The 19,742-nt window shown below is 39.0% G+C and overlaps 1 protein-coding gene across 4 annotated transcripts in view; it reads right to left on the bottom strand.

Moving 5' to 3' along the window:
* CRIM1 (cysteine rich transmembrane BMP regulator 1) overlaps window positions 1-19,742 on the bottom strand; it is a 128,850-nt gene that overhangs the window by 35,067 nt on the left and 74,041 nt on the right. For 3 of the 4 annotated variants that reach the window (XM_053382772.1, XM_053382773.1, XM_053382775.1), the window contains 5 exons: window positions 17,437-17,679; window positions 15,268-15,388; window positions 10,279-10,400; window positions 3,417-3,599; window positions 2,284-2,481 (listed from right to left, as the gene is read on the bottom strand). In XM_053382772.1, the coding sequence (XP_053238747.1) occupies window positions 2,284-2,481; window positions 3,417-3,599; window positions 10,279-10,400; window positions 15,268-15,388; window positions 17,437-17,679 (867 nt within the window). The remainder of the gene's footprint in view (window positions 1-2,283; window positions 2,482-3,416; window positions 3,600-10,278; window positions 10,401-15,267; window positions 15,389-17,436; window positions 17,680-19,742) is intronic. The other variant, XM_053382774.1, reaches the window with a different exon arrangement.

The following is a 19,742-nucleotide window of genomic DNA, read 5'->3' as shown; positions in this document are numbered from 1 at the left end:
CCCCCACTGCCCCTGAACAACCCCTGGAAGCTTGAGGAGCCTTCAGAACAACAAGGGTGTGATCAGGGAGGAGATAGGAAATAAGCAAAAGTTTGGGGCCTTCCTTATATGTATGTGGAAGCTTCTCTCCTCTTATGCCCGGCATCTTTCTATCTAAGCCACAGAGGCAAATGATTCATTAAAATGGCTATATTATAGTTTATTAAAATGTTATAAAGATATGCTCAAGTGCACAAAAGTGTGCAGCTGCAAGGTTAACTGATTAATCAAACATAGCAGTCTGTTTTGCCCCTGACAAACCTGTTCCTTAATTAACTTTTTAAACTTCCATGTTCTTTGTGGAACATTGTCTTCCAAAAAAAGTTAAATGCTGCCTCCTGAGCTGCATAATATGCGTTTACTTAAGCTTCCTGGAAAAACATTCATATCATTCCAAGGGTGACTAAATGTTTTCCATCCTCATAGCTAGCATTCCAGACAGCTTTTCTTTTCCCCGAGTTCATTACATGAAAAATACCAGTTCCAAGTTCAGTGCTAGAGAATTTCCTTCCTGGTGCCCAAATTCCTAATGCAGAAACAACAAAGTCGTTTTAAGGCTGCATTGCTTGGTTTGGTCCTTTAATTAAAACTTTACAGAAGAAATAAAAGCAAAGAATTCACAAAGGAGGTGATATTCTACAGCAACAATAGAGGCAAAGGAAGAAACATGAAAACTCTCCCAACAGAGCAGACATGAGTATGGACAAGCCTGGAACAGAGTTGCATTCATTTCTCTTTTCTCTTTTTTCAACATATCTCCACCTTCTCAGCTTTTTATATGAAGGGCAACACAGATTCACCAACTTCACAAGATGCATATCAGTTCAGGAATATTTTCCCAAAACAATGTCTAAACCACTGGACTCCCATAGCTATGTATGGTTCAAGCATTGTGTGTCCTTTTTCAGAAAAAGGTCCCAAGACTGATCATTTGAAAGATCATGACAAACTGCCACAAGTGAGAGTGCTCTTCACCATGGAATCCAGGTTCCAAAATAAATATATAAATAAATTTCACCTGAGGTATCTAGCCAAAGGCCTGGCTCTCTGTGAAATCAATGTCACCGTGGGCATCAAAAAAGGAAAGTCAATCATGAGTGTGGCTTGTTGCTAACCTATCACAAATTTGGCCTCTTAGAATTCTGAACAGCTGCAGAGCTAGTGCTCTGAAAGTATCTAAAACCACAAAAAACCTAAAAATTCGGGGGGGGGAGCATTTTTTTGGTTCTCATGTTCTTATTTTCAGAAGCCTACATTTTTTAAATGTATTTTATAGTGGGGAGCCTGAAATAAAATTCATTTCTTTCAGAAACAATGTTGTTTTGAAGTCTTGTTGCAAATCCCTTAGATCTATGATCCAAAGCTAATAATATTAGTGATGATAGTACTGAACAGGAAACAGGACTTGTTTTTTGAGAGAAATACTTTCCAATGTTTCAGAAAATGGAACATCTTCAGATACTTGGCGACTTCTCATTTTTTCACTCCTAATCAACAGTACTCAAACAACTACTAAGTTGCAATGGGAAGTACATTCATGAAAATGTTCACCGTCCCCCACTATGAAATACAGCCCCTTTTCATGGCATTTGTATTCCTGCAAGAAAGTGTGCAAAGCTGCCAGGAAAGCTTGGGAAGAATTACAGAAAGAATCACCCAGTTACCTGGGCAACAGAAATGTATCTCTCCTCTCTCTCTCTCTCCAATTCAGAGTGAGGGCAATGGGAGGGCTTTGTTTGCTTTCACTACTATTATCACATAGTCAAACCTGATCTGATGGTATTCAGAAGAGGGGTGCATAACAGAAGGAAAAACAAACATGCCCCCCTTGTCAGGGCAAGGGAGGCAATGTACCCTCATCGGAAACCAGCTGAATTTCAATGGCTGACTGCAAAGCAGTAGGGATGGGGACCTGAATCTGCATCTAGAACAGAGCACAAAACATTGGTGGGCAACAAAACTACCAGCAAATATGATGAAGCAGTGAAAATTTCTGACCAATAAAGATGTGTTTCTTCTTCCTCCTATGCAGAGTGTGGGAAATGGGAAGGCTTCATATGCCCTCAGGAAAGTCGGCACCTAGTTGCTCTGATGTTCACTATATAATCTGTGCCTGGCTGAGGTCACATACTACAGTAGTTCCTCTGAATATTAACAGTAACTCTAGCACCACCTCGAAAATTAACACTAGAAAAGTTTTTATGCCAATTCTTAAAATGGTATTTTGCATTCTCCATGCCTTACCTTCACACATTGGACAGCATTCCCCAGGCACTTTTACGGGATTCAAGCAGCTCTGTCCACAGGCTGTGGCAACACAGTGAGATTCTCCATTGATACATTGGCAGAAAGTGCAGTCATCTTCCCTCCAGCGGTCACCGTGTGCTTGAATCTGGCCATTAGCGTAACACCCAGCAGGGTTACTAACGGGAGAAATGGAATCTAAAAAAACAACCCCAAACCACATCAAAATGGTTCAATTTATTTGTGGTGTTTAATACATATGTTTTATTGATAATATAGCATTTTGAACATTCTGAGAGAATATCAACACAGGATTAAAAATAATTTATTACAAGACCACATTGATATTCATTACAACAGCAAGGGTGCACAGCTTTAAAAGTGTCAAAAATGTAAATTATCTTTCCCAAATGTTATCAACAGTGAATTATATTTTTACAGAACTTTATGAATTGGACTCTCTTTTAATAAGGAAAACTGACAGAAATACTACATTTGCAGAAGATATATAAGCACTAGAGATAATTCAGATTATTTATAAAACTCTTGGGGTATCAAGGAAGTGAATAGCATCCTGAGCAGCCGTCCCAATTTCAAGGTTCTTTTGCCAGGAATTATGAGCTATCGCTTCAACACATTAAATAATACTAAAATCTATGACGACTTACAACTTGTGCAGGGGTTAGCTTCCAGGGACTACATGTAAAGCTGAAATCATGTATAGCTAAAACAAGCCCAGAACCACACCCGTGTGACCATCCCAACCTTCCTGAAGCCAGTGTGCTGAGTGGGCCTTTCCCCCGGTGTAAAGTGGAGTTTTAAACTCTCTGGTTTGCTTACTGGGCTCTAGAGGTTTCACAAGATCTCAGATGGTCCTGTGAGATCTCATGAGACCTTCCCAGTGCTCAGTAAGCAAGCCTGGGAGCTTTCAAACTCTTCCCCTTGCATGCATTTAATTTGTGCAATCGCAGTTGGCTGGCCACCAAACATGTAAAGCTGTCATTGCTGAAGTTAAATGCATCCAAGTTGTGAGTCGACTGTACTTTTAAATCAAATTCAAATAGCACCAGAGCAATAATAATAATAATAATAATAATAATAATAATAATAATAATAATAATAATAATAATTACCTTCACATACTGGACAGCATTCTCCTTCTGGTACATAGTATCTGTCACAATGTAGCTCACCACACTGTGCCGAGAAACAAATAGACACACCACCTTGGCATCGACAAAACCGGCAGGCATCCATTCGAAACATATCTCCATCATAATATTCCACACTATTAAATATACAAGCTGGCTTCACTTCTGAAAATAGCAACAACAACAACAAAATAACTTTTCATGAAGGTGCTTGGCTATAAAAAGCATAGTGACTTAACTCATGAAATTCTCAGATATATGATTATCTACTCCTTGGTAAAAAAAATAAATCTGGATTTTTGTTTCTGAAATGTTTCACGGTTTACTTAATATATACCAGGCTGAAAGTGCCTCAGCTGAAATTGCTCCTACTTGTGAAAGCTGGGGAACATGATTTTTGCTAATCCTACCTTCACCTACTGTAGTCCTCCATGATACATCCTATTTTCTTCTGGAGGGTCCCCTAACATTCAGGAACGCTTTTCAGGAGGGACTTAAGCTTGGAAGGTATTTTTTTTCTGGATGGCAGCTGCATATTATAGGGCATGTTCTACATCTACAATTATAAAAAAGAATGATAGTGACAGAAGAACTACTGGTGTACTCCAGCTACTCCATCCATCTATCAAGGAAAGAGCCACTTATTTTGAACTTAGCCTCAGCTTCATCACACCTGGGCTAGGCCTTTTCAAAAAGTCAGAAGACATTCAGGGTGCAGGGAAAAAAAAGTTCTATATACAGCCTCTTTACTGTGAGGCCGTAGGGTGATATTTAACTCTCTTGTTTTAGTTCTGCTACCAGAGTTTGCTGGTGAACACCCAGCCCATGTTTTGTTTTGTTCAATGAAATATGACTGTTGGTGTTCATTTTACATTTTATTTCAATAAAAATGTATTTTTTGAAAAATGCTCATGACTATGCTGGTTTCACAGATATAAATTTTGGATAAATTTCCTTCATTGGATCAAATGTCATGGCAAGCCCCCACATTGCACAGAATCATTTGGCAGCACTCCTGCCCTTTTATCTGAGCCCAATTTATATGCCAAAACCCATTCTACCTTTATGTACTACAAATACTCACTTATGCCAGGAAAAAGGCTCTGTTGAAACATATTGCTAATTATTGGTTGATAATTAACTACCTTAATTTTTATTTTATTTTTTATCAATTATCCTGGAAACATTCATATTCAAGAGTGGCACATGAAAATGAATTATTTTACCGATTCATCTCATGGATAAATTGCCTAAGAATTTTTAAATATTGTCTAACATACCACAGCGGCTTCAGGCCAAATTAGATGCAACATGAAACACCTGCTTTAATGTTGCATGTATACGTTTACAATTGCAAATAGCAGCACCAGGGCCCCCAATCAGGAAGTGAGGGAGGAGCCTTTTCCTGTGCCTGCACTGTAGCCCTGACAAAAAAAAATGCCCTTTTGAATTTATTTACATTGGGAAGGCAGCTCCCACTTAGCCCAACAGGAAATTCCCTCTTAATGAAAATTTGTTGTGACTCTGACCCAGGGGAAGCATTAAGCTCTCCCTCCCTGTTGTGGTCCAATCCTAATTGGGGGATTCAATGACTGCTATTTACGGTTTAAAAAGGGTACATGGACATTAAACAACATTAAACCACAGAATGTGTAGTGACACAGACGTCTCCAATTCAAGGTGGCTTTGGGCTAGCAACACACTCTTTCAGCCTTAGCTTCTTTACTGGCAATAAAGAATAAAAATAACATGGATCGATCTCACAGAGTTGTTGCAAGTACTACTGTGATAATGTATACCTAGCACTTTGAAGACACTAAGGTGGAATCTACTCATATATTAAAAACATTCTGAAAATGCTTTTTTAAAAGTGTTTTTAAAAATACGCTGAATTTTCCATTAGGCTCACCATTGCCATCTATTGTCACATTGTATATTGCACTTAAAACGTTTTATTTGCAGCTGTATAGCTGAGTCCTAAGATTCTGTATGGAGTCAGACCATTGGTCTAACTTGGCACTTACACCGACTGGCAATGGCTCTCTAGATTTCAGACTAGTATTGAACCTAGCATTTTCTGCATGCAAATCATGCAGTCTATCACTCTGATTACATTAACAACAAACCACAACCCCTATTCACTTGGTTAACAGAAAGGTAGCTGATATATAGCTAAATGTTATGGGTATTGGGGTGTGACAAATAGTCCTTTGTCTCACAGCCTATCAATTTAGAATGCCTCATAATGCATAATCTTAATGATTTCAGAAGAGTCAATGTTTGCAGTGAAACATCAGTGCACCTTCTTACAACTTCTACACTACACTGCTGCCTGTGCCCCTTTCTGCTCAAGCAAACCCCAGATGTACCTGGAGCTTAGGAACTGTAGGTGGATCAAAGCAGTCCAAGCATCTCTGGGTCAGGAGTTACATACCTATGTTGTCTGGCAATTCTGTCTGTCCACTGGACTATCCTGGCTTTCATATATGCCTGGGGTTTCTTAGGGTTTAGCTATCTGTACTGACACTGAAGGGAGTTATTTCAGTGCAATGAACAGAAACAGAAAATATTTGATGGTACACTATTGGATTAATTAACAGAAACTGCACTACATCTGGAAAGTTACTGGAACTCAGAGAATGTTTTTAAAAGGCGATTAAGGTCTGTTAAGAGCAAGATCATCTTACTCCAACCGTTTTAGAAGTCAGAACACATTAGGAAAACAAAACAATTGCAGACATTTCTTTGCAGACAATTTCTAAAGGTGATTGCAGCGTCTTTTGATTGCTATGAACCCTGGATGACACTTTTGTATTTAATTCAGAAGATTATCAGCAGGAAGTTCTTTTTCCTTCACTAAGCCATGTAGCACACTCGTGGGATATCTGTTGCCTAAATGTCCTACCTAACCTATCTTAAATCTGCTTTTGCGGCTATGATAATTAGTAGCTGCTAAATTCCACATAAATAATGTGTTTTATTCTGTAACACTATAGGAAGTTACCTCATACCAAGTCAGACCACTGGTCCATCTAGCTCATTACGGTCTACACTGACTGGCAGTGACTCGCCAGAGTTTCAGGCAGGAGTCCCTACCTGAGGATTGAAGGAGGGACCTTTTGTATGCAAAACAGATGCTCTACCACTTAGCTACAGTCCTTCCAATTCTGCAGGGTGAATTTCATTTTACCTGATGCTACACTGCCAGCCCAAATAGTCATCATAATACTGTAATTACCGTCAGACAACTTCTTTTGTCTTTTCAAAACGGGTACCACCACCACTGGGTGAAAGCCCACATTCCCTCTTGGGTAATTTGTTCAGAGCTGCATGCTAGTGCTGGAGAGGGCCAGAACCAAGCTAGAACCTCCCACACAATTTCTTTCAAAATCATCACCATCCCTCATTCTTTTTCTCAAGATCACCACCATCACTCCTTCTCCTAAGATCATATCCACCCTTCCCACAAGGATTGGATCACATTGCCATCTCCTGCTCCAGCCTGGCTGCATTGATACCATCACTGAACAGCAGCAGCCAGTCCATACAAACTTGGGAGACTTTCAGGATTGCTTACTAGATCAGAAAACATAATTACAGGTAAACTTGAGACCAGAAATCAAGCCCTACTTTGCCCTCATCTACTCTTCCCCTCACAGTGTTTCCTTCTCTGCCAGAAAACACTAGGAGAAAAATCTAGAATTGCAAAGCACCTAGGTCTCCTACAAAGTATGCTCACTTCATTCTCTTTATCATTATTTGGAGCATGGATTTCCCTCTGACCCAGAGGTGTGTGTGTATGTGTGAAGTTTCAGGAACCACCACTATGAGGTACTCAGCTTGCTTCCCCATCTCTGGCTCTTCTATATGAAAAGATTGTTGAGGATGCTTCAGGAGCCGTTACTTCAAGGCTGCCGGTGAAGCACACTTTTTCCACTGGTAACCAGTGGGTGGGGGCAATGAGTAGGCATAGGATGGAAGGGAATGTGAGTGGGCTGTATCTGGCCAGAAGCCAGTAGATCTAAATTTAAATAAAGAACCTCTGTTATATTTATAACTTTATGACTTTGGATATAGAACCCCTAAAGGATACTGATTTTTAAACACATATTTGCACAGCAACATTCATTAAAGAGCGGTACATAGCATGAACAGAAATTTCAGGAAAAGAAAGAAAGAAAGAATAAAATAATAATCCTTAATTGAGTTTGCCTTTTAAAGGCATAACTTCACTGTTCTTAGATCTATAGCCCAGTAGCATACTATACATTTATTAGTTTGAGTTGTTATTTGTATAGTAAACATTATTTCAGCAGTGGTGCTTTTTGTAACATAATTCTTACAATGAGAGTTATTATTCTATCATATCATTTTGTTTGTGATCTTTGATGTGTTTTTTATATCAAGCAAACAAAAGATGCTTCACTAGAATACCTGCCTGGTACTTAGGAAAAGTATGTTAATGTTTACTTGGTTTACATGTTATAATTACACAGCATCTCAAAGAGTAATTAAAATAGCATGTGTCCCTTTGATTTTTTTTGTTCAAAATGAACTCAAAGATATGAAATGTAACAATATAAAGAGAGATGGCAGAAAACATAAAAAAGTCTAGAGATTATAGGCCTGTTCACCCTTAATGCTAAGTCAAATCCTGGCTAAGCATGAACGAGCAAGCATGTGGGCTCTCACAGCAAAAATTGTGGCAGCTTTGCTCTCCCTTGATCCTGCTGCTACAGCCCTAAGCCATGGTTTAGTTTAGCATTACGTACATCTAAATCTGGGTTTGTATCAATATCTATTGCCCAATGTATCATTGAAGATTTTACTTGCTCATCCTTTGTCTCCTAATCCAATAATATCTTTTACATTTTAGAAAGCACTTTAACATTACATTCCAACAGATCTCTCCAATTGTGATATTTGTTTCCCAAACCCTCGTTTCGTATCTTTCTTAAATACTTCATTCAAATGGTTTTATTGTTTTAAACTGATTTGTTTTTGTTCTTACCATCTGTCCCATATTTAATTAAGTTTAAACTACTATTTAATTAATCTAATACTGAGATGCACAGACTCTGAACATTTATAGTAGTTTTGTTGATACTTATTGTTTATTATTGATATTTTGGGAGCTAATGGGTCAGGTATAGCTAAACTGTGCCCCTCCAGATGTTGCTGGACTATAAGTCTCATCATCCCTGACAACTGAGCATGCTAGCTGAAGCTGATGAGAGCTGGAATTTTAAAAACATTTGGAGGGTCATAGGTTAGGAATCCCAGCAGAAAGTAATGCATAACAGGTAATGTTATTTATTTAGCAGTAAATCTCAGTAGTTAACTAGTAGCCCAATGCTTTCCTAATTTTGTGAGCCAGAATCCGGAGAGTTATCTGGCTCTCTCTGAGCATTCACTGGGGCTTTTCAGACCTGATACAGGGCATGAGCTACAGGTAAAGCCTTGCCGTTAATGAACATTCCATGTGCCTGGCCCATTCACTTGCTACATTAGCATAGAAGTATCACAGCCTGCCTGGCCATCAATCAGAATAGAATAAACAAAAATAGCTTGCTTTCAGATTTCCCTAATAAGTATTTGAAAAACCATGTCACTGCAGATATGCTTTGGAAGATTTGTATTTATTTTCCACTATATTTCCACTTTTCACATTATGTGTAAATAACATGAAATTATAACTTTCAAATAAAATAATAATAATAATGAATACCACTATTAATTAACTGTGCCCTCCTCGTTAGCCAGTGATGTGGCTTAATTTGTAGTTTAGTGGTTTAACTTGAAGGATACAATTCTTTCAATAATCTATTTACACAGAGGTGTAAAGAGGGCTGGGTTCACCCCTTGAAAAATGCCTCCCCCTCCATCTACTGAGTTGCCTGTGATGGCACCTGCAGCAGACTTTAAAAAAAATAAACATGAACTGCACATAACAGCAGGAGCAAAGGATTGTCAAGAAGATGGCTGCAAAGTGCTCAGGCACCAAGAAGGGGTGCTCTTTCCTGAGTGGTTTGCAATCATCACCAGACTCGGAAAACATTGTAGCAGATCTGAGTGCTCCTTTCCATTTTCTAAACGCAATAAGCACAACATCTTATTTAAGACAGCCTTCTGTTAGCACAATAAATAGGAACATGGTATACCTTTACCGAGAGATAAAACTCTGTAATGATTTTGATCAAAAATAGGGACAAAATCTTGGAGGCAGCAGTTCATAAGATCTGAGTTGCAGAGGGCTCCACTTTCATTAAAAGCGAGCAGTCCCTCTAACTGTCCTTGTGTGGGTGCTAGAGACATGTACTCTGTATAAGTGCAATTGCCTCCTACTGCTATTCCCAGACCCTTTGCATGGCATATGCCAGGTGTAAAGTGATGTCTCAGAGAAGCATACCCAGTTCAATCTCCTGACCTCTTTTGGGATGAAGGGTAAGCATAAATCCAATGAAATAAATATTTGCATGGCTTCTGGCACATGGCTAAAACCTGTCTTTCAAGGTCATCGTCAAAGGTTCTGGTAGTGTGTTCAAGAGGTTTTAAATTAATCTATGGCTATGGACTATTTAAAATGGCTTTCGTATTGTTGTATATGCTTCTTTTTTCTGAAAAATAATTAACTCATAGAAGTACCCTATCATACCCAATATGCACAGACCCCTACTAAATAAGGTTAAGTTTTAATACCCTACAAGTTTTTAGTAGGAATATTGTCCTATGTAAACTTATATATAGTTTCTACTTGTGCCCCATATTGGACAACATATTTAAATTAGCCATAAACCAAACTCCTCAAAATGTTCAGTCCAAATACACTGAGAACGTAACATACCATTGACACATTCAAAGACATCACAGCACTTGCCAGGTGTTCCGTCTCCACGTGACACTATTTGGGGGGTGTAGCCTGCCTCGCATTTTGGAACACCACATAAACCAGAGAGACATTCGCACCTGAAACCGAAGCATTGAAAGCTCCATAAATAAGTGAGGCAACATATGAGGGAGGGAAAGCACAAACATGGGGGGAAACAGCTGGTGATAGCAAGTTGGTTTTCTGCTGTTACATAATAAAAGACAACATGACTATTTAAAACACAACACAGCAAACAAGATTTAACACTTGTTCCAATGGACAATGCTTGGCTTTGATCTGAAGACTGGTGTTCCAAATCTTACATACATCCCAAGCAGAGGTAGGTCTGTTGAAAAGTCACTAATTCCTTAGTTCTTGATCATAAAAACCATGTATCTCACAGGGTTTTTGGGAGAATCATCAAAATAATAACGAAGGAGCATTCTATGCTACGAAACTGCTTAAATATTGCTGCTGTACTATACAGTACTAACACTATCTCTAGCAACTCATTCTCTTAACTCTGTGATGTGATTTTAATTTGAAATGGCATGGAAATGTAACATAAGGTGACATGAGTAATTAGGATCTGTATAAATATTTCAGAAGCCCAAGGACAGTGTCGCAAACTCAACCATCAACATTTAAAGTTTACTTATACAAGTCATTTCAGCCTAATTCACGGAAAGTGAACAACATCCCACCCCAGATATTTTCTGGTCATTAGTTTTTCAAACACATATGGATAATAAACCTTAAACTGTCCAAACAATCCAAAACTCTAATCTACCTACAATGAGTACTTAGGAGGTTTCTGAGATACACAAAAGATACTCCTCTTTAAAAGAGGAGATGGCACTGAAGACATTTGCAAATTATTTTTTAAATCATGAAGGCTAATCCCTGAAATATCCATCCAGAGGAGAGTTGAAGTGAGAAAAGAAGAATATGGAATCATCCTTTAAGAATAAAACATCATATACTTATGTATTAGATAGGGTAACCAATGTGGAACCCTCCCCCCATCCCTGATCACTATCTTTGCTGGTTGGGGCTGATAGGAGCTGAAACCTAACAACATCTGAAGGGTACCATATTAAGTACGAGCATACTGAAAATTGCTGAAAATATATGTGGGGTAGAGGGGGACTGTTTGAAAAATGTCAGCACAGGGGAAGAGAATTTAACTATGGCAGCAGATTCCCCTCCCTCCCCCATTTAGTAGTAAAACACCGTTTTACCACCTAAATCAATTAGTATTACCTCCAATAAGATGGGCTTTTAACTGCTTGGCCAACTCCCAAGCAATGCAGAAAAACTAGCTTATGTGCATCCCTGACACTCAACGCCCCAACTTACCACTGTATACTATAATCTTATTAGGGTCCTGACCAATTCAGGGTCAGAAGAAAGGTGCTTGCTCTATTCCTAATTAATCTATAACCCCCTCTCCCAAACAGTTTAAAGTAACCTGTATTGAGATTAAGATAGGGTTGATAAATCTGTGCCATGGGGCCCAAACTCTTCCCACACAGCATAGGATGGTATCTCTAACCACACTGTCATGTTTAAGATTATTATTTGCATTTGCTAGTTGCTTTATACAAGAGAAATATCTCATAGCGAGTTTATTTTTATTTATAAAAATATGTATATAAAGCAGCAACCGTTTTGCACAGAAATTCCATTCCTTGCCCATGTGCACATCAGTGGAGTGTGCCTAAGCCCGCTCCACCCTGTTCTGTCCTCTTCTGGGTCGAAAAGGACCTATGGTTTGGCAGCCACACGTCAACTGGACAAAATGGTCCCTGCCTGTATTGCTATATCATAAAAAATATCAGAGTGGTTTACAATAGAAGCTCTTGAAAATCCCTCACTGGTTTTCGAGCAGTCACAAAGACTACAAATCCCCAATAGTTTTGAGGCAAACAATGGTCACCCATCGCTTCATATAGTCTCTCTCACAATATGCTCATACTGAACAAAATTAGCACTTTTTTTAAAAAAAAGAGAGATTAGTTAGTTATGTCAAAAGTGGGGAGGGTGGCAAATCAGATTTCATTACTCAATGTTGTATTATCTGGAATGTTTATTGCTTTATTTGTTCTATGTTTTTATTGGTTGCTAATCAACAAGGGTGAATTTGTATTTGGGCTTAGAAGATCAAATCACTAAGTATACAGGAACACTCTACAGAATAACATTTTGTATTTATTATTAACTTACAGAACGCATGAAAATAATATTTATGAATGTCTTACATTTCTGCCCCACCTTCATGGGTATTATTATTACAGTTCCCTATTCAGGCAATGAGCAGATCTAGAATTGCTTAGCTTCAGCAAGGTGTTGGTCTCCTGTGCCTTCAGACCATAATATAGTTAGATTTAAGAAAATAAAAAATTTGAAAAGCTCTCCACAAGTCCTGTGAATAATTTTTAATTCTTTCAGTGCCAGCTTTTGTCAGGCTAATGGGTAATAATATGTGTGACCTCTGTAGTACAGTGGAGCTATTTTGATGAGATTAAACTAATTAGTATATTGTGTTTTTTATTCATTTTTGGGTGTGTTTTAAATCTTGTTATCTGCTCTGAGATCTTTTGATGAAGGCTGGAATTCAATTGCTAAAATAAATAAATTGAACCACATCTAACTTGTTAAGTATAATCAAATATAATATTTTTTTATCAAAATAGGTCAAGAACAAAAGCACCAAGTGATCTACACGATATAACCTAAATATATATAGGACAGACAAATAGATTAGCAGGGGCAGAATAAGGATTTTTTAAATGTTGTCTCCCCTTTCTATGGAAAGAATGTTTCCCCTTATCTGCCACTTACGACATCTAAGGAATACTGAAGAGCAGAGTGTACTCTCTCTTCCCACAGCCATTTGAGAGAAGGATGGGAGCAACAAGCCTAGAACCTACCCTGGCAGACTACTTGAAATCAAGCAGTCACTGAGGTGCAATGTCACCAAAACGGCTCACCCCTTTTGGCGTGAGTAGGGCTGGGATGTGTAACCATGGGTAAATCATCTCACCAAGCCTAGCACACAGAAGAAATAAAATGAACAACAACTGTTCTTAATAATTGTCAGAAGGATTTTTGTTGGCAGGATGGAAGAATCCTTTAGGCCTGATTATTGTGACTATACAGATACTGTAATGATAGAGGAATTGTTTTGCAGTGTTTTTGCTTTTTCAGCATAAATCTAACACTACTACTAATTACTTCGCTGGTTAGCTAGGACTGTACAGAAAAAGGAAGGATAAAATGAATATACACTTTATACTAAGAAGAAATGGAAGCACCATGTATGATAAGACTCTGGACGTTGAGTACTAATAATTTTCTCCTCTGTTTTCATAAATGGCTAGGAAGCAAGAGTGATTATTAAAGAAGCTAAAAACTTCTATCAGCAATCATTAGTATATGCTTAACACACAGCTCACTTAAGAATTGGGAACCTAACAAAAAGAAGCAGTAGAGAAGTGAATGTGATAATCAAAACAAGTAAGTGCAGATTAAAGATTGGAATAAACTCACAGAAATGCAATAAGGAAGAAGATTAAAATAACCACTTAAGTCAGCTGACATAAAATGCAATATTTTCTATGCATCAGTTTTGGCTATGGATAAGCATGCATTTTGTACTAGGACTTCTGAATGCATTACCATCGGTAGTTAACCAAAAACTGTTACTTATAGTTATAAGAATGAAAGTAATTATTCTGGATTGAGGAGTATATGAAATTCTACTGCAACATTAAAACTTTAAGACAGCTTTAAAACTATTTCAGAGAACAAATTTCCTGTCCTGCTGTCACTCTTTCCACAACTAAATGATTATACTGTTTGAAATCAAGATACGTAAGAATGTTTAAGAACAAGACAGCAATCAATGTTAGATATCCAGTGAAATGTATGGACGTTTGCAGTCCCGGTGTCACTAGTTCCTAAATACTAAATAGCAGAATAATTTTTAAACTCATTTACTGTTATATTTTGTGCTGTTTTTAGACTCTCATCTTGCCACATCAGGTAATTTCTTGGACCAGAGAATTATCTACAGTGGGATTAGATTCCAGATCCTCAGCACGTGATGGTTCTTTGTTGCTGAACACATGACAGGAATGGTAGTATTTGGATAGGATATGTGGAACCGTTGGGGAGCAGTTGCTGGGAAACTCTCAGGATCTGCTTCATCTTACAATATCAAGTTAGAGAATCCAGAAATGCCCTATAGTTCATATATACCACATTACTGTAGTCAAGACTTGAGGTTAGGTCATAAATTATTGTTGCAAGATTGAATCTGAAAAAGATGTACAGCTTCTTACCAGGAGGCCTTTATTGGTACCATCATATCCCAAGATTCAGGGTCATCCTCTATGCACCCAAGTTTAATCTTATATTTCTATATAACCAAATACATTAAGAAAAAGCTACATGACCTTAAGGTCTCTCCTTGTGTTTGGAAATAAAACTGTAGGACATCTAGTTCTCTCCTTGTGTTGTTCCAATCTATAAAATACGCTATTTCTGTACAGCCTTTCTAAATAAGTTACTAAGTTAAGGCTAATAAAAACATGAGAACTGCAAGCTAAAATTACTCCTATTTTATTTTTACATGAATGAGAAACACGTCAATTCCCCCCTAAAGATTTTAGTTAAAGAAAAGATTTAGTCACTAATTCTTCTCATAGATCTTATTTCAGAAGTCAAAGCAGTTACTAATTCCATTTTAGTCATGAACACTTTCACACAGCAATTGCTCAACATACACCTCCCAAATCTTCAATAGGAATTCAACTGAGAAAAAGCTGTTATGCAAAATCATCTAGAGCAACAGTGATGCTCAGTACTCCTTTGCTACTTGTATCACAACTGCTTTGAGTTCTTAAGTAGAAACCTTAAACGCAGTGACTGTTAAAGTCTTGTATCAAATGTATAACAAACCTGGTAGGGAGAGTACAACATCCATCAGCTGTCAGCCTGACTTGAGTTTCATAGCTATCCAAGGGGCAAGCAACTTGCTGGACAGGAGGACATTCTACTGTGCTACAGTCTATGCTGAACACTGTTGGAAGAAAAATATATTTAAAAATTGATTAGAACTCGTATTGCTTTAGAAAAAATGACAATAAAGAGTCCAATTATTTCACAGGGTACCTGAAGTAGTATCTCCTTCCACTTATATATGCCCAGAATAAATAAAGCAATCCTCTGAGACCCTCTTCCAGGTGCCCTTGCCAAATGAGGTGAGGTAGACAGCTACTAAACGGAGGGCCTATTCAAAGATGGCATCTTAAGTTACAGAACGCCCTCCGCAGAGATGCTCACCTGGCACCTACACTTAAGTCCTTTTGTCACCAGGTGAATACTCAGGCTTTTTAGAAGTGTTTTAGTATTTCTTAGATATTTTACACTACTGCTATTCTCTGCTTGTTTTTGGACCTGTATTGTGCTTTTTAATTCTCTTTTAGATTTCATATATTGTTCTATCTTGTGGTTTTAATGTTCACTGTAAACTACCCAAAGAACTTTGGTTATTGAGCAGTGTATAAGGAATAAATAGATAGATATATAGAATAATATGGTACAAAGGTCACTGAACTCCAACCATAATACCTCAACACCAGCTTCTGGATGATTGCAAATGCAGACAAGAACATATGCGAACTAACAGTCCCCAAACCTAAATTGTCAAAGGTTTAATTCACAGCACCTTCACATATCAAGTAGGTGGAGAGGGTAATTATGCCTGCTTCCATGCATTAATATAACATCTAAGTCTGATATTTGCATATTAACTCCAAAGCAAGTACAACTGATATGTACAATCTTTAAACCTCATTTTGAGTCGTGTTCACATTTCTGGAATACATGCATTGGAATTAAGAAGAGAGCGTATGTTGTCTTTGTATAATATGCCAAAACATCGAGGCAAGACATGCTCATAGGTGGAGCAGCTCCCAACCATTCTGGCCAAAAATGGTGACCATAAATTTTATCCTGGAGACAAGAGGCATTATAACATTAATTTTATTATTTCAAAATGGAATGCTGTTAACTGACTTGCCAACTAGCAGTATACAATTTATAAAAGGCAACTCAGTTGCCAGAAGACTTGGGAGCAGCCATTTCTGGCACAGTAGGCTAGGTGCTTTGCAGAGGCTGCACTGGCATTGCAGAACTTACTAGTAGTTCTCCCTCATGATGGCTAGATATCCAATCCACTTTTAGTCAGCAGCCAGCCATCACACCTACTGGCTGTTCCAAGTGAAACACAACCAATGCAGCCAGCATGCCGTGTTCATTTGCGACAGCTGAATTAGTGACAGCAGCAGTGTAGAAAGCAAAGGGACAGGACAGAATTTCAGTGATCCACAATGGTAAATTTCCATTTTTTGTGTGTGCATAGCAGAGAGGTGGGCTGTCTGTGTCATATCCTTTATCAATGAAGGAGGTTGTGCCATGTTTTCCAGTATGTGTTTTGGTATTGCAATCACCATCTAGACAGATTCAGTCCCTTTGAAGTCAGCTGGATTTGCCCTTGAGAACACTTGATTTCAATCAGTCTTGGAATGTCCCTTATTTTTATGAGTAAACAACCAATAAAAGGGAAGGTGCAGGATGGTCTATCTCTACATCTTGTACTCTAAATGGTCAACTTGATCTCTGTGCTTTCAATTACTAGAGGAGATGCTATTCTGTCAGACAAAAGAAACCACAGATCATAATATAGTTATAGTCTAGCTTTTATCATGCATTGCTTTCCACCAAATGGTTTTATCATCTGTGAGCACTAACTGCCACTGGACTGAAAGCTTGCATATGATTATCAAACAATTACATTACCTAGCTTGATAACACAAGGAGTCAGGGAAATTAGCACCTGCCACACATTTCTTTGCATATATGTTATTCCATCAGTGTTCCTGTTTCAAATAGCTTGTAAGACAGGAAAGAGTTTGGCTGGAGTGAAATTTTCTCTGATAGTGCAGTGATAGAGACAGTGGCAGGAAAAGAGACACACGAAGGAGTTCATTTTCGATAGTCAGCTCTAGGTTAATATGCATAAACACTAAGGTAACTGGGCTGGGGGAGGGTAAAGGTACACATTACCTGGTTTACATTCATAGAAGTCACAGCATTCCCCCGGCTTGCCTGATGCTTTAGAAACCAATATATTCAAATAGCCTGGTTGGCAAACTTTCCTCAAGCACCCTGTAGGGTTGCACACGCAGCGGCTAGGTAGAGGGCAGCATTCACCAGGTGGCGCATACCCTTCAATCAAAATAGAATCTTCTGGACAGCGAGGAGAAAACTGTACTTCACAACGGGCCTTGGAGCAGTCAGGCTTTTCTTCTGAAAACAAGACAGTGTGTGGATGTCAGTAATATGTTGTCCTGTTAATTTAAAGCTTTGGACATTCATACCATACAGAAGAGGTATCGCTAGAAACTGTGTTGATGGAGCTATGTCCATTCTCCCAAAAGGGATGTCAGCTGTTTTTGCCAAAATCTGTGATTGCAGGAAGCAGAAAGATGGACAAAGAGACCCATAACACCTTAAAGCAGAGCTTTCCAAACTTTTCATGTTGGTGACACACTTTTTAGACATACATTTCACAACATAGTAATTCAGTTTTACTAGCAAACTGGAGGTTAAACTAACCCCTTTCCAGCCCTGGGAGGAGCACGGGGAGCGTTTGCATGATACACCTACACACTGAAGCCAACAAACTAATGTGTCGCGATACAGAAGTTTGGAAAACTCTGCCTTAAAAATTAAAGAAAGACTTTTACTGCCAAGTATCTGTTTCATCATAGGCATGAAGTACACAGCAGGCACACATTTTCACCATTCTAAGTTTTTTACTCAGGCACGCATGTACACATACACAAACATGCTGGTACAAGAACACTGATTATGGTAGCTCTACACAGGGGGGCGGGGATAATAACCCTCCTGGCAGATTTACCATTCTAAGACATCACTGGTATCAATCACTGAAACCTAGGCATGCCTGAAAAGCAGGGGCAGCCCACCCCCTTTTGCCACCTAAGGCAAAAGCGGAAATATTTTGCTCCCTGCCATACTGCCCACTTCCACTGTCACTGTATTTCCCCCATCTCTCTGAACTTGGAGATGAGCAGCAGCACTGTGCGCAGGAACACCTGGCTCTTGCTAAACTCCTCCCCTTGGCTCTCACTGAGGCACTCCTCAAAGTATTGTCACTTGTCTTTTCTGCCCCAGAGATGAGGAAGATAGATGGCAATGCTACACGCCAGAATGCTTCCCTCTCACCAGTGAGAAGGGAGCGCTTTGTTACTGGAGGCAGTAGGGCAGATGGGGCACTGACTCTTGTGCTTCCACCACTTGAGGTAAGTTGTTTCTCCTCACCCCACTGGTGGGCTGGCTCTGCTGAAAAGTGATCAAACTGTATATGCCACAATATACCATAAATATTAAAATCCTATAGATAACCATTGGAAGTATAGGGTGCTAACAGAGGGATAACCTCTGGAGTGGAAATGTTGTGTTCCTTCTGGGGTAAACTGTCCACCTTTGGTTCCCAACCTCCACACTTGTGGAGTTCTCACCTGTGGCTCCAAGAAGCTTCTAGAAGCCCCAGAAATGGCTTCAACTGGCTGGCTAAACCAGATGAGGGTACCCAAGGGCAAGACCAATAGTAGGTCCAATGATCAAGAAGGCAGTTTCTGCACATGCTGTAGAGGGAAGTGAGGGGTAGATGGGGCTCATCAAGCTGGGAAGATAGCCCATCTAACAGAAGGAAATCTCTGATTCTAAACCTCCCCTGCCTTGTGGGATATCTTTGGGAGAAAAAAAGGCTGAGGAGTAAACCTACACAAATCTGGAGTGGAGTCCCTAAGATGGTTGGATGGCACTTTGTATGCCTCCTTCTAGCAACTCCTTCCTAGCAGCCAAGCTGGTGCCAGACGTATTGCTCTACTTTCCTTTGGACCACATCATGAGGCAGAGAGGGAGGTCTTGTCGTCTGGGCAGCCCAGGACCACCATAAACTTTGTCCAGGCTTCTGCCCTGGAGAGGTCACTTCAGTACTGCTAATGCAGCAGCTTGACGTCACGCCCGGAAACACACTTCATTGTCTCGAGATAGACGAATGGCAACACTGGATAACCATTACCTTATGTAAAAAGATAACCACTTGTAGCCCTTATAAAGCTTTTATGTAATCGAATTTGTCAATGAACTGGGTACAGCCTTAAGTTTAGGAGACAGAAGTAAAATAAATTTTAGGGATTAGGTGCTTAGGTATAATGAATTTATGGTCAAGGACACAATGTCCACTTACAGAAAGGTAGCCGTGTTGGTCTGCCATAGTCAAAACAAAAAATTTTTTTCCTTCCAGTAGCACCTTAAAGACCAACTAAGTTAGTTCTTGG

The sequence above is a fragment of the Podarcis raffonei genome, chromosome 3 (assembly GCF_027172205.1).
Source record: "Podarcis raffonei isolate rPodRaf1 chromosome 3, rPodRaf1.pri, whole genome shotgun sequence".
NCBI lineage: Eukaryota > Metazoa > Chordata > Lepidosauria > Squamata > Lacertidae > Podarcis > Podarcis raffonei.
This window is presented reverse-complemented; position numbering and strand designations above follow the sequence as displayed.